Source organism: Lupinus angustifolius, unplaced genomic scaffold (genome assembly GCF_001865875.1).
Source record: "Lupinus angustifolius cultivar Tanjil unplaced genomic scaffold, LupAngTanjil_v1.0 Scaffold_420, whole genome shotgun sequence".
Taxonomy (NCBI): Eukaryota; Viridiplantae; Streptophyta; class Magnoliopsida; order Fabales; family Fabaceae; genus Lupinus; species Lupinus angustifolius.
In genome coordinates this window covers 267,489-280,765 of record NW_017727830.1, presented here as the reverse complement: position 1 = coordinate 280,765, position 13,277 = coordinate 267,489, and the positions used below count along the sequence as shown (strand labels likewise).

At 33.4% G+C, this 13,277-nt stretch overlaps 1 protein-coding gene and 1 long non-coding RNA gene across 3 annotated transcripts; one reads left to right on the top strand and one right to left on the bottom strand.

Annotated features, from left to right (window-relative positions):
• The first annotated feature begins 3,942 nt into the window (after positions 1-3,942).
• Positions 3,943-12,974, top strand: LOC109341275 (probable cadmium/zinc-transporting ATPase HMA1, chloroplastic). Of its 2 annotated transcripts, XM_019579139.1 has the most exons (13): positions 3,943-4,610; positions 5,199-5,349; positions 5,451-5,635; positions 6,294-6,440; positions 7,213-7,408; positions 8,865-8,977; positions 9,861-10,099; positions 10,323-10,428; positions 10,774-10,938; positions 11,190-11,403; positions 11,584-11,771; positions 12,049-12,135; positions 12,560-12,974. In XM_019579139.1, exons 1-13 carry the CDS (start codon positions 4,104-4,106, stop codon positions 12,737-12,739), a joined length of 2,478 nt encoding a protein of 825 aa, XP_019434684.1. In that variant the 5' UTR covers positions 3,943-4,103; the 3' UTR covers positions 12,740-12,974. The 2 variants fall into 2 exon arrangements, with proteins under 2 accessions (XP_019434684.1, XP_019434685.1); XM_019579140.1 differs by lacking the exon at positions 3,943-4,610 and having other exon boundaries at positions 5,234-5,349; positions 5,435-5,635.
• On the bottom strand, positions 5,647-6,080 carry LOC109341276. Its single transcript, XR_002106925.1, has 2 exons — positions 5,812-6,080; positions 5,647-5,766 (listed from the first exon to the last, which is right to left on the bottom strand). It is a non-coding gene; the product is annotated as an uncharacterized LOC109341276 (long non-coding RNA).
• Positions 12,975-13,277: the final 303 nt, after the last annotated feature.

Here is a 13,277-nt window from a genome sequence, read left to right as displayed (position 1 = left end):
TTTTCGCCGAGTTACTTTGAACACTAGAGTGTGCGGATTACAACTCTAAACTCGGCTCTAATCACCCTTGACAGAAAGATCTCACAAACACAACCCTAAGACCTAATTATGAAATCATGCAAGGAGTGTTTTCAATTGAATGAAAAATGATTTTGTGCAGTGAATTTTTTTTATCTCTTTTCTCTCTATTCTCTCCTTTCACTCTTGAAGCTCATGCAAAAAAAATCAAAGATACATCAAGATAGCTTTGAAACTTTTTAGCACAGTGAATCTTTGATTCTCTCCCTCTCAGATATTTTCCGGTCCTTGCTCAATGAAGGTGAAAAAGATGTTTTAAAACGTAATGGATTTTGTTTCAAAATAACAGAATTAGCTCATAACTGATATAACATATGTTAATCGATTAAATGGCAACCTTACTCGATTAACGGGTTCTTTAAAAACAAGTTTTCAGTTATGGCTTAATCGATTAAAGTTGTGCTTAATCGATTAACAAGCAAAAATCTTGGAAGATTACATTTTGTAACTCCATTTAATCGATTATGACTTTCCTTAATCGATTAAGGATTTCTTCCAGGATTTAATCGATTACCAACTGGGTTAATTGATTAAAAACACTTAAAAATGGTTTTTTTTTATGCGCTAAATACCCTATATGATGAATGAACATGCAACATGATTTTTAGAAAGAATAAAGCCTTTAAGTACAAAATCATGAATGTGTGTATGCAAATGCATAAGTGTCATTTATCATATATATGTATGATGATGTTATGCCTCATTCTATATGATTTTCCATTTTAGACTTTTTGTGAGACACTTCCATCTTGGGTTTACCTAACCTAAGACTCAATATTAGGCAATCAACTTAAAACTCTAGAATATAAAAAGCAATCCTAGACTCTATGATGTTGACCTTGAGTTCTTGGTGTGTTATTTGTTGAGATGTCCAAGTCTTCAAGCTTTCACATTATACCTTGTCTTCATCAAAACTTCGTAAGTCAATTATAATGGCATCCTTTGATTATTTGTCATTTCAAGTTCATCCAAACTCAAGCTATTTTTAGTCGATCAAATTATAGGTTTTAAGAAGTGAATAAAGCCTCTTAAGATATTTAAATATTATTTTTAACCTAGCCTCCTCAAGATCCTAATCATGAGTATTATTTTTAATCAAATCTTTTCAAATTTTAATACACACACTCTTATTGAGGCACATGTCACACAAGTATATTTTTTTAACAAAAAAATCATACTTTAAAGAGAATAAATAATATAACCCAATGTGAGAGGAGTAAATAATGATTATGTTATTATTAAAGCTTTGGCTGAAACATATTTTTCACGGAAGTCGGTTGGATTTTGATTTTTATGTGTCTAATTGTGGGAGGTTCAAAGGTGATTATCAAATCTTGCTAGGTTGGATAGTATGCAATATTATTAATAAAGTTTAACATCTATACACATATAAAAATTTATATATAATCAATGCATTATTTACTATTCATTTGTATTATTTTTTGAAAAATCAATGATCTATTGAAAATGAACGATGGATGACAAGCTAACAGTGTATAAAACTTTTACATTGTCAGCACATACATTTTTCTCTTATTAACATCATATTTGTTATTAAACTAGTCAGAGTATGTATTATGTTGTGACGATTCAGCCGATGTATCACTAATTAAGTTACATACCAGTAAAAGCAGTAGTGTAAAAATTTGTTCGTGCTGGCCGGTTCAATCAGTAAACCGGTCCCAATACTGATACAGTATAATAATTATACTAGTTATTCAATCATACTGGTCAAAACTGGCCAAAACCGGTCATACCAGCTGGTTTTCTATTGAACTGTACCGATTATACCAACCAATTTTTATTTAAAATTAATCTTTTAATAAAAATAAAAAAGTTATTGGTTTTTTTTGTTGATTTTCAACATTAATGATAATATATTATACACGTATTTCTAATTTTGCCGGTTTGATGACCGCTACGTTATTAATAACACTGGGTAAAAGTATAATACATATATATAATACTAACATTAATGTTAAAAAGTAATAAAAATGTGATAAATATTTTTATTTAAACCATTTATTAAAACAAAATGTGTGACTTGATATATCATCTTTTAGAAGTATAAACTAGAGGTGACAAAGTTTTCCACAATTCATAATTCATCTAAATCCCTCCAAATTAAATTCATTCAAATCCATTTGTTAGAACTAATGGATTTAAATAGATATAACCCAATAGATAATATTGATAATGGATGGATTCAAATCCATTCATTACATCTCATGGATATCCATAGATATCCTCATTTGGATGGATATCCAATCCATTCAAAAAAACAAAAATTCAAAATTGATTTTCTTTGTTTTTTCATATTTATTTTAATATTTAAGAAAACTAATTTAAGCAAATTCATCCATAATTCTTACTCTCAATTTTAGTATTTTATTAAATTAATATCAATCATAGGACATATGTATGTAGTTAATATTAAAACTTTATTCTCAGATACATAACATATATAAGTATGAGAAAAATATATACAATGACAATGTATGAATTTTACTCTAAATACATCATCTACCATTTTATATTTAATCATCATTGACTCTTAAACGTCACATGCTCGTAGAATATTAAAAAAATATTTTTCTATAAAAGTTCAAAAACTCATATTTTAATTTTTTTTCTTCTTCTAAAAGTGTTTTATAAATGATTTTAGAAATGTTTTTTTAAAACGTGATTTTAAAAAATGTTTAGTTGAGATAGTAGTTTTTAAAATAGTGATTTTCTTCAATAGTGCTTTTAGTTTCAATAAAAAAATCAAATGGATTGAATATTCATCCATCAAAATCCATGAAAATGTAGTCATGGATTGGAATCTATTAGATTGGATGAATTAGATAACTTAAAACATATTTTAAATGAATTTATATGGTTTAATAGATGACTTTCCACCACTGCATTAACATCCAAATCTAAATCTCTAAATCCATTCATTTGCCACCCTTCGTACAAACAAAGATAATGGTGGTGTGTCTGATTCACCACAACAATATTTTGGTAAAAAATAAGTCATTTTCATACAAAAAATTATAATTTTAAATAAAAACCAACTAGTATAATCAATATAATTTAAATAAAAACTAATCAATATAAATATTTTTGATCAATATAATTATATGAATGATATACTTATTGTACCATATAGTCTGATGACCAATTCACCAAATTTCTGATTGAATTGACGAGGTACGTTTTTTATAACTACAATTTTATATTTGATACTTAAAAGAACTAGCCCAATCCATTTTCAATAAGGCCACAAACAAACGTTAAACTAATTTTACCATTTAATAGGTCTCATGACCAATTTGCTTATTTCATATTAATATTTTCAATCTTATTCTCATACGTCAAAGCCAAATTATCTCAATTAATTTTTAAATATTATTCTGTAAATGCATGTTGCTTGCATTCTCTATTCTACTAATAATTTCTATAAAAATATACATTATTTTATTCTCAGTATGATGTGTTCTTGGCCCAATAAATAAAAGAAAAGGATGCTTTTGCTATAAAAAATTTAATGTTTCAATTAATAATAAAAATGAGTCTAATATCTATATACTATAAACTTAAAGATTTATATGTGATTAATATATTATCCATTTTATATTAGTTATATTGAAAAATCAAAGATAATCAAATATGAATGACAATGATACAATAATAATATACAAAAATTCTTACTATCGAATATTTTTCTAATAAAATAATTGTTTGAAATAATGATAAGATAATCTGTCAGTATGAAATAAATGTAAGAAATAAAAGAGGTTAATAATAGGACCAAGGGCCCCACTTGCAACAAGGTACCCAAATACTTATTAGAATGAGCACACTATGTGGTGTAGATGGCATAACAACAAACTGAATGGTTCATTTTCACTTAACTCCACTATATCCCTCAAATTGAAGGATCAAATCAACAAAAGCATAACCTCTGCGACCAAATCCAATTCCACTTCTCTCTTTTAAACACAACCATGTCCCAAACCTGAATCTCCAATTATCGAAAAATGGAATCAATTCCTCATTCAATCCCTTCCATCAAACCCAACTCTCTTATCATTTACACAACAACTTCAAGATTTCGATCTTCCAACAACATAACTCTTTCTCCACCGTTAGTTTCAATCAAACCCTTCTTTTCCGTTAAATCACTCTCTCTCCATCACCGAAGTCTTCGTTTCGTTGCTAAATCCACCACTAGCCATGGAGACCATGACCATCATCATGACCATCATGGTCATCATCATGACCATCACCACCACCATCATCATCACCATCATCATTCGCACGAAATCGATGGTGCGAATCTCACGAAACCACAGAAAGCGGTTATTGGTTTCGCTAAAGCCAGCAGATGGATGGAGTTGGCTGACTTCTTAAGAGAGCATTTGCATCTTTGCTGCTTTTCAACTGCTTTGTTTGTGACTGCTGCTATTTGTCCTTATACCTTGCCTAAGCATCTCATTAAACCGTTTCAAAATTCTCTCATTTTCGTTGCATTTCCTTTCGTTGGGGTAATGTTACTACATTTCTTCGTTTATGCTTGGATAATTTAATGTTACAAAGTAGTTTTTGTGTAGTGAGTATTTTTAAGGGTATTATGGCCAAAGTGAGCCTCGGTGCGCAATGGGAATGTTGCCTCTTGATGTCTGTTTGCAAATTGATTTTTGGAGGAAAAAAGAAGGCGTCAGAGTCATCTTGCAGGGTGTATTTCATGGCTCCCAAACTTTTCCCTTCCCTCCATTACCCTCCGAATCAGCTTGCAAACAGACCCTTATGTCACGGGTTCAAATCCTCAAAACAGTCGCTCCACTTGTGGGGTAAGGCTGCATACATTTACCCTCTACAAGTCCCACTAGCTAGGAGCTCTTGCACTAAGCTGATCATTTTTATTATGGTTAGGGGAATAATTAAAAACCTAAACTGAGTTTTGAAGAATGGAGAAGTGAAAATTTATTACTTCCTTCAACTAAGTTTTGAGCTTCAAATCCAGTTGTAGCTAACTGACTCAGGCTAACTAACTGATGAGTAACTAACCCAACTATACTTTAACAATAGTATTATAGATCCATTTTCACTTATGTTGCGTGTATATGGATCAGGTTTCTGCTTCACTTGATGCTCTTATTGAAATCAGTAGTGGAAAAGTGAACATCCATGTGTTAATGGCAATGGCAGCATTTGCATCAGTTTTTATGGGAAATGCGTTGGAAGGAGGGTTACTTCTTGCCATGTTTAATCTCGCACATATAGGTGAGCTACTCAGAGTAACATGTTTGGTGAAATTTGCTTTGCAAAGCAAGGTTCAGTCGTTCGCTATAAGTTTGATTTGCTTAAGTGAATGATTTCTGCAGCTGAGGAGTATTTTACCGGTCGTTCAATGATTGATGTTAAGGAATTGAAGGAAAACAATCCGGATTTTGCCCTTGTTCTGGATACGATTGATGGTAAACTAGCTAATACCGTTGACTTGGCATACAAGAGGGTTCCTGTGCATGATGTGACTGTAGGATCATATATCTTGGTTGGTGCTGGTGAGGTATGTTTTTAAAATTTGATGCCTTGCAATATCTACAAATTTTGAATTGGTTGAACTTAATTATAATTTCCTTCAAATTCTAGAAGGTAAAAAAGTGACTGTTGTGTTGAGTTGGATTTTGAAGTTTTAAACTGGCTAAGCAGTTTTTACTGCAACCATAAGCTGGACTTTGTAACAGTTTGTGGAGGCTTGGATATAGTGAACCCTTGCATATAGTGTGCTGCATTATAAATTTATGACTATTTTTTCGTATACAAAATTATTGATGTCCAGAGGTAAAAGGAAATATACTTTATCTTTTGTGCACAATAATATTGAAATATTTTGAACATAATGCTCTTTAGTAGAATATATCATCCTTCTTTTATACAAATAAGTATATCAAGTATGTAACCTGCATCAAACTAAGCTGTGAAATCAATTTGGTAATAGAAAATTAGAAATGCTTTTCTTGGCAGTAATCCTTTCGAAGGACACCAATTTTCAAATTTTGTATATGGGTGTCCATGATGGCTTTTGCTTAACATTTTATATTAGAGATATCAGTAAGATTTGAAAACGTAACAGATAGATATAAAGACGAACTTGTATAATTTGAATTTCAAGTCTTTATTATACAGCAAACATTGAAGTATAATGGGGATGGTATTGTGATTAGTCTGTGCCTGTAGATTGTGAAGTTTTCCAAGGTGGTGCCACCATTACCATTGAACACTTGACAGGGGAAGTCAAACCATTGGAGGCCAAAGTTGGAGATAGAATTCCTGGTGGTGCAAGGAACTTAGATGGGCGAATAATTGTTAAGGTATGTTCATTTGTGTACTTGTGTACATTAATGTTTGGTATTTCAGCCCTTGATATTGTGGAAGATCCAACAATCGTTCTACACGTCTGTACATTTTATTAAAATTTTAAAACTTTGCATTTATATTCGCAACAATCAAAACAGTTGTAGTAATATTGGTAGCATGAGGAACAGAAAAGGCAGTGACAGGTAGTTGTATCTCAGGCTGTGTGGTGATGGACATGCTAAGTTGACTGGTTATGAGGGTGGTCAATGATATTGGTGGGACAATAAGGTCTAACTGGTGGCTTTAATGAGTGGGAAGCTGCAGTAGTAGTATAGTTAATGTTAGTACACAGTTGACGATGGGTCTTTTCAATCTGTTATATTTTATTTTGGGAGGGCGGTGTAATGGCATTGGATGGACTACTAGTTCTGAGGTAGCTAGGTGGCGGTAGGGATGAGAGGAGTTGGTGATGGCCGTATTAATAGGTAGTTTGTGAGATTTGCTGCATGTTTCAGCTGGAAATAATTTTTTTTATTATTTATTACTTAGTTTCACATGAACATATAATAGACCTAAGTTTGAGAATTTTGTTTTCATTGATGAAGAATAAGGTGATGAAACCAATTCGAAGATATGTGTGACTAACTTGCTAGAGTGTGCTGCTATGTTGCTAGTGCTAGCTTGTCTTGTTCAACACTTTAACTTGCTTCTGAATAGGCGCTTGTCTTATATAAATTGTGCTTTTGTTGGGAACTTACTACAAAGTTTGAAATTATTTCCTTACAGGTAACAAAGACATGGAAGGAATCGACTCTCAACAGAATTGTGCAGTTGACTGAGGAAGCTCAGATGAATAAACCTAAACTTGAAAGGTGGCTGGATGAATTTGGTGAACGCTACAGCAAAGTTGTTGTGGTGTTATCGATTGCTATTGCTGTTATTGGGCCACTTGTATTTAAGTGGCCATTCATTAGTACACCGGGTAATTTTAATTCCTATACTCTATTAATGCCATATAAAAGTTTATAAACTGTTGAAAATGTGTATACTAATCATGTTACCCTATTGTATCTTCATATTTTTATATTTGTGATTTGCCTTTGTGAGATCGGATATTTCATTTACTCCTTTCCCTTAATAACCACTTGGTAGAAGCTTGGAATTAAAGTGGAAATGGTGGAGATCAAGCTCCTGACAAGCAGAGGTAGCTCTCTGCTGAGACTGAAATCACAAAGAAAGTGTAGGAGGAAAGGGAGAAATTTGCAAGGGAAATTATGCAGATGCAACGAATCTATTGCCCATTTCCAAAACCTCACCACCTCTCAGTTATTGCCTAAATCTTTCTCACTCCTCTCCCTCATATTTATCCAACCTTCTTCTGGTAATGCCGAATCAGTCCACTTGTTCCTTCTCCATTTATATTGTGCTAGCTGTCAAGGTTGTTAACAACCTGTTCTTTTGCCCTTTTCTCTGCTCTGGGGAAAGACCTCCAAAGCTCCCCTTATTCCTCCTTATATACAATTATACATACTCATCCCATCCTGCTCTTTTAGCCAATATGGACACTGCCCTTGCTTCTTCCTCTTAGTCTAGACTTGGGCTAGGGCTGTATCACAACATTCAAGTGATACAGAAGTCTATCTTGACTTGTGGAGTTCCCAGTGTTTTAAATTGCGGTTACTGCAATTGTGACAGTTGCAATGCGGATTGCGGTCGTTGCAGTGTGAATTATTTTGTGAGTAAAAAAATATTTTTGATATCGATGCGGTCTGATGTGGCCCAATGCAGCTGCATTGTGGCTTGATGTGGCCCAAATGCACTCTGATGCGATCGTGTTGCGGTCCATTGCGGTCGCATCATTGTGATTCGGTGCCAGACCGCAATTATGGTGTGATGTGGTTGCAGCGGTCACCGCAACTGCAATATTGCGATCGCATCATGTGATGCGGTCCCCAATTTAAAACACCGGGAGTTCCTATTTATTGATATGATACTATAATCATTATCACCTATTTCTTTAATTGCTCTTTGTCATTTTGTGTTAACAATTTTACATGGTTATGGAATGTGTCATAATGGTGGAGCTTAATTAATAACTATAAGATGTTTTGGTGTGAGGAACTCATGAGTAATTGCAATTTATTGGTACAAGTAAAGCCCTAAGTTCAGATAGACCATTGGTTGGGGTATGTTAGCTATAGATAGAATTGATAGTGTAGGACAGTTCACAAAATCACTTCAGTTTTCTAATATTCCGTTCTTCATAGTTAGACAGGTTGAGCAATAACTTCCATAGTATTCTGTTTTTCTCTAATTTTAGTTCAGGGTGGTACTATCCTAATTTTTGGTTTTTTCTTGTTCTATTAAAAAAAGCTTCTATGTAGATATGACTTAAAATTCATCTTTCAGCTTATCTAGTGTCTGGTTGGTTGATGTAGCATGCAGAGGTTCTGTTTACAGAGCCTTAGGACTCATGGTGGCAGCATCACCATGTGCCTTGGCTGTGGCCCCATTGGCATATGCTACAGCAATCAGCTCTTGTGCAAGAAAGGTATCCATTAGCTATTGACAGTACAACAGTTTACTATTTTTAGTACACAATATCAGAATATATTTCAAGTTCAAACTTATCACAAATAGATTGCAGTTCTAATCTTTTAACATCTTCCCCCTTTGCCACAAATTTTCAGTTATGAAGCATTTGCACCCTGTTAATATGATTTTATGTTTTTCGTTTTTGTATTCAACGTTATATTTTTAAAGAACTACTATCCTGCATGTATTTGCTATCACGCAATACCTAAATCAATTGCTTAGTTATAATCATCAAAGCTTATGGGTAAATAATGCAGTAACTGTCTAAATAATATAATGAAAACCTTTTATATAAAAGTTATGACATCTGAATCATTTAGGTTAATGCTGCATTTAATAAATTATCTTTTTATCCATTCCGACAAAGAGTTATATTTCATCAACGGTCAGACAATTAGAGGAAGAAATTATTTTTGAAACGGTATTAGATTTTGTACTTATGATAGTATGTATTTCTTTCTAATACTAGTTTCCCTTCCGACATCTGTCATGAGTAAGAATTTTACACCAAATGTTGACCTGAAACTTGATCATACTCATGCTTGAAGAAAACCTAAGCCATAAAGATGCCTGATGCTTCTAACAGGGAAATAGGTACTGTCTTCAAGATGGTGAAACTAAGTTTTAATGCTTCAAAAAAATTTAGTAATTAGGTCTGTCAATATTCTATTGAATGGAGTAATTTGGTAATCTTGTTTTTAATTACATTAGTTTATCCCCTCTTCACGTAGTTTATGTTTGTTAGTCTGAGTCAAGTTGGAAGCAATTCAAAATTTTCCAGAAATTTTTAATCATGGGATTCTCCTTTTATTATGGGTGACATTTACCTCAATTTGCAGGGAATATTACTCAAAGGTGGACATGTTCTGGATGCTCTAGCTTCTTGTTACACTATTGCATTTGACAAGACAGGAACATTGACGACTGGTGGACTTGTGTTCAAGGCAATTGAGCCCATTTATGGTCATCAAATTAGAAACATATCTAATGTTTCTTCCTGCTGCATTCCCACCTGTGAAAAAGAAGCTCTTGCTGTTGCTTCAGCTATGGAAAAGGGTACTACTCACCCTATTGGAAGGTATCATTTTGAACAGAATATATTCATGTTATTTTTAAATCCTCCCCTTACAAGTTGCAACTGTTGTTTTATTTAATTCTTTACATTATTGTTTTATCTCTTGAGAAGAGGAGCAGTAATTTTCCTTTTGGCGTGTTTCTTTCTCCGTATGTGTTAAAAAAATAATTTCTCAGTGGTTTATGTCATCAGAATTTAAGCATTCTTTATGTAAAATAAATTGCAGGGCTGTGGTTGACCATAGTGAAGGCAAAGACCTCCCATCTGTTTCCGTTGAAAGTTTTGAGTACTTTCCTGGTAGAGGCCTTACTGCTACTGTTAACGGCATTCAGGTACCATTTTATTATGTGCATTAGATCAACCTATTACTTAATATTAACTTTGCTTGATGAAGCCCAGTATTATAATGTACACTATTTATATTGACAATATCTCAAGTTTATATTGCATGTTTGACTTAGAGCCCTCTCTATATTTCAACGTAAACTTTTTTTAAAGATTTGTGTTTTCATTATTTTGCATGTTTTCTTCATATACTGTCACTAAGACGAGTACTAACTATATATTATGACGGGACCCATAAAGTGATAAATAATAAGTTGGACTTGTATGCATCTTTTTTTAGTGTATTTGTGAGTAACAAATAAAATGACTCGTTGATTTTTATCTTTTTATAGTCAGGAACTGGTGGGGATAAACTATTGAAAGCAACACTTGGGTCTGTAGATTTCATCACTTCATTTTGTCAATCTGAAGATGAGTCAAAAAAGATAAAGGAAGCTGTTAATACATCTTCTTATGGAAGTGATTTTGTTCATGCTGCCCTTTCGGTTAACCAGAAGGTTGTACGGCTAACTACTATTATTTTCTTGGTGGATGAATAATGCTTTGAGAATTTCAAATTGCAATGACCTTCCCAGCCTGAGAAACTGGCCTCTTACTCAAGTGTTTCAATTCTTCTAGTCTCATTATTTTGAAATAGACAATAATTCCCAAACAAAAACACATTGAACCTGATTATATGATGATATGCTACATAGTCTCAGTCTCATCATTTTTCATTTGAACCTAATTGATAAGTCGCTTGATGCAGGTATCATTGATTCACCTAGAGGATAGACCTCGTCCAGGGGTTGTTGATGTTATTCAAGAATTGCAAGAAGCAAAGTTTCGTGTGATGATGTTAACTGGTGATCATGAACCTAGTGCTAGGAGAGTTGCTAGCGCTGTAGGCATCAATGAATTTTACTGCAACCTAAAGCCTGAAGATAAACTGAGCCATGTAAAGGACATCGCAAGAGATATGGGTAAGTTCTTGTTCAGAGGGTTTTCTTTCTTCATTTCTGAGTCTTTCGTTGTACCTCTGTTCAGTGATGCAATTCAGTTGTCTTATTTTCATGATCCCCACATGATTAATTGCATTATCTTTTACCCTTTTTCACATATGTTATTGCTCTCATTCTATTCATCATTTACTTCTGCAATAGGGGGAGGATTAATTATGGTTGGTGAAGGTATCAATGATGCCCCAGCACTTGCAGCTGCAACTGTAGGGATTGTGCTTGCTCATCGTGCTAGTGCCACTGCCATAGCTGTTGCGGATGTGTTATTGCTTCGAGAAAATATTTCTGCAGTGCCATTCTGTATTGCCAAGTCCCGCCAAACAACTTCACTGGTATTATATCTCAACTGTTTTAGTACATTATTTCTTTAGCACTGGAATATTATTGCCTTAGAGAGAAAGTCGAGGGAACTCCTGTTGTATAAAAGTTGGTAGAATCTCGCATTAGGTTAGATAAAATACAGGTTGCTTTGTCAATGAAAATGATTTACGGTAGAGTATTATGGCGTCATTTGGTCTATGTTGCTTACCCAACCTAGTGGGAATAAAACTTGGTTCTTGCTGTTACTTGTATGTTATTGTCTTTTACATAAATGTGAATGCAATGCAGATTAAACAAAATGTGGCTCTGGCATTATCCTGCATCATCATGGCTTCTCTTCCATCTGTTTTGGGATATCTTCCTTTGTGGTTAACGGTATGAAATTCAATTTAATTTTATGCTGGATCTTATTGCTTTTTGTCGGTCATGTCTTATAGTCTGTGTAAACATGAAGAATGTGATTCTGCTGTGAAACATTTATTTTCTTTTGGCATTTTGTATTTTTTTAATCATAAAGCAGTGAATAACTTGAACAAACATCTAGTTATCATGGTAGATTTTTAAGGTTCGGTTGTGCCAATACCAGTCTGCTGGCAAACGAAAGACACAAAATTAGGTGAATTTATGGCAAGGTGGTAACTTTGTTGTTAAAGAAACTCAGCTCACTAGAATTCCTGCAAATTATGTCCTTGAGAATAGGACCTTTACCTTATGACATTGAAGTCAAATCCTCAATTGCTTCTCTCTGAAACTTCCAAGGGTGTCTGTTTAAGTCTCTTTATCCTTTACATGCATGCAGGTTCTTTTACATGAAGGTGGAACCCTGCTTGTGTGCCTCAATTCCATACGTGGTTTAAATGAACCATCTTGGTCCTGGAATCATGATATATTAAATTTGATTAGCTGGGTTAATTCTAGATTACAGTCTCTCAGGACAAATATCAATAGCAAAAGCAGCATCACAACGGCAAATTTGTAAGTTACAGTGATTTGAAGTAGAGCATTGCAGATTTGTATTATGTTTATTTCAACAAACAAACCTTAGTTTCACTATGTGTCTACCTACGTGTGTTTGATGCTATGCATAGTCGGTTCTAAGTCCAGATAAAAATATGAAGATTGTGTTAGACAGTAGACAATCAATGTAAAACTCACCAAATATTTATGATATATTACATTTATCTATTGAGAAAAATGTCAATATCCCTTGTATATCTATAGGCATTTTTCTCATAGTGAATGGAACGTTGCCTATTATTTTATGCTAGTCTCCCATTCTTTAAGCCTCGTTAACCCTTTCAAAATGGAATATAAAAAATGGAATAAGGGAAGAATATGCATGAACATTTTGCCCAAGTAGTAAAACAGTAGTTAACCTTGGACTGTATTTTACTACTGGCTGTATGCAAATACTAAAGTATTAAAAATGTCATCTTAGTTGAAATGTTTAAGACCCTTTACACAAATTATCCATATTTAACTGTGTAGGGTTAGGTAGTATTTTCTAAGCCATCTCC

Coding starts and splice junctions, on each gene's coding strand:
- LOC109341275 (XM_019579139.1), top strand. CDS start 4,104: ATGGAATCAATTCCTCATTCAATCCCTTCCATCAAACCCAACTCTCTT. Junction 10,429..10,773: donor CTACTGTTAACGGCATTCAG/GTACCATTTTAT, acceptor ATCTTTTTATAG/TCAGGAACTGGTGGGGATAA. Junction 11,404..11,583: donor GGACATCGCAAGAGATATGG/GTAAGTTCTTGT, acceptor CTTCTGCAATAG/GGGGAGGATTAATTATGGTT.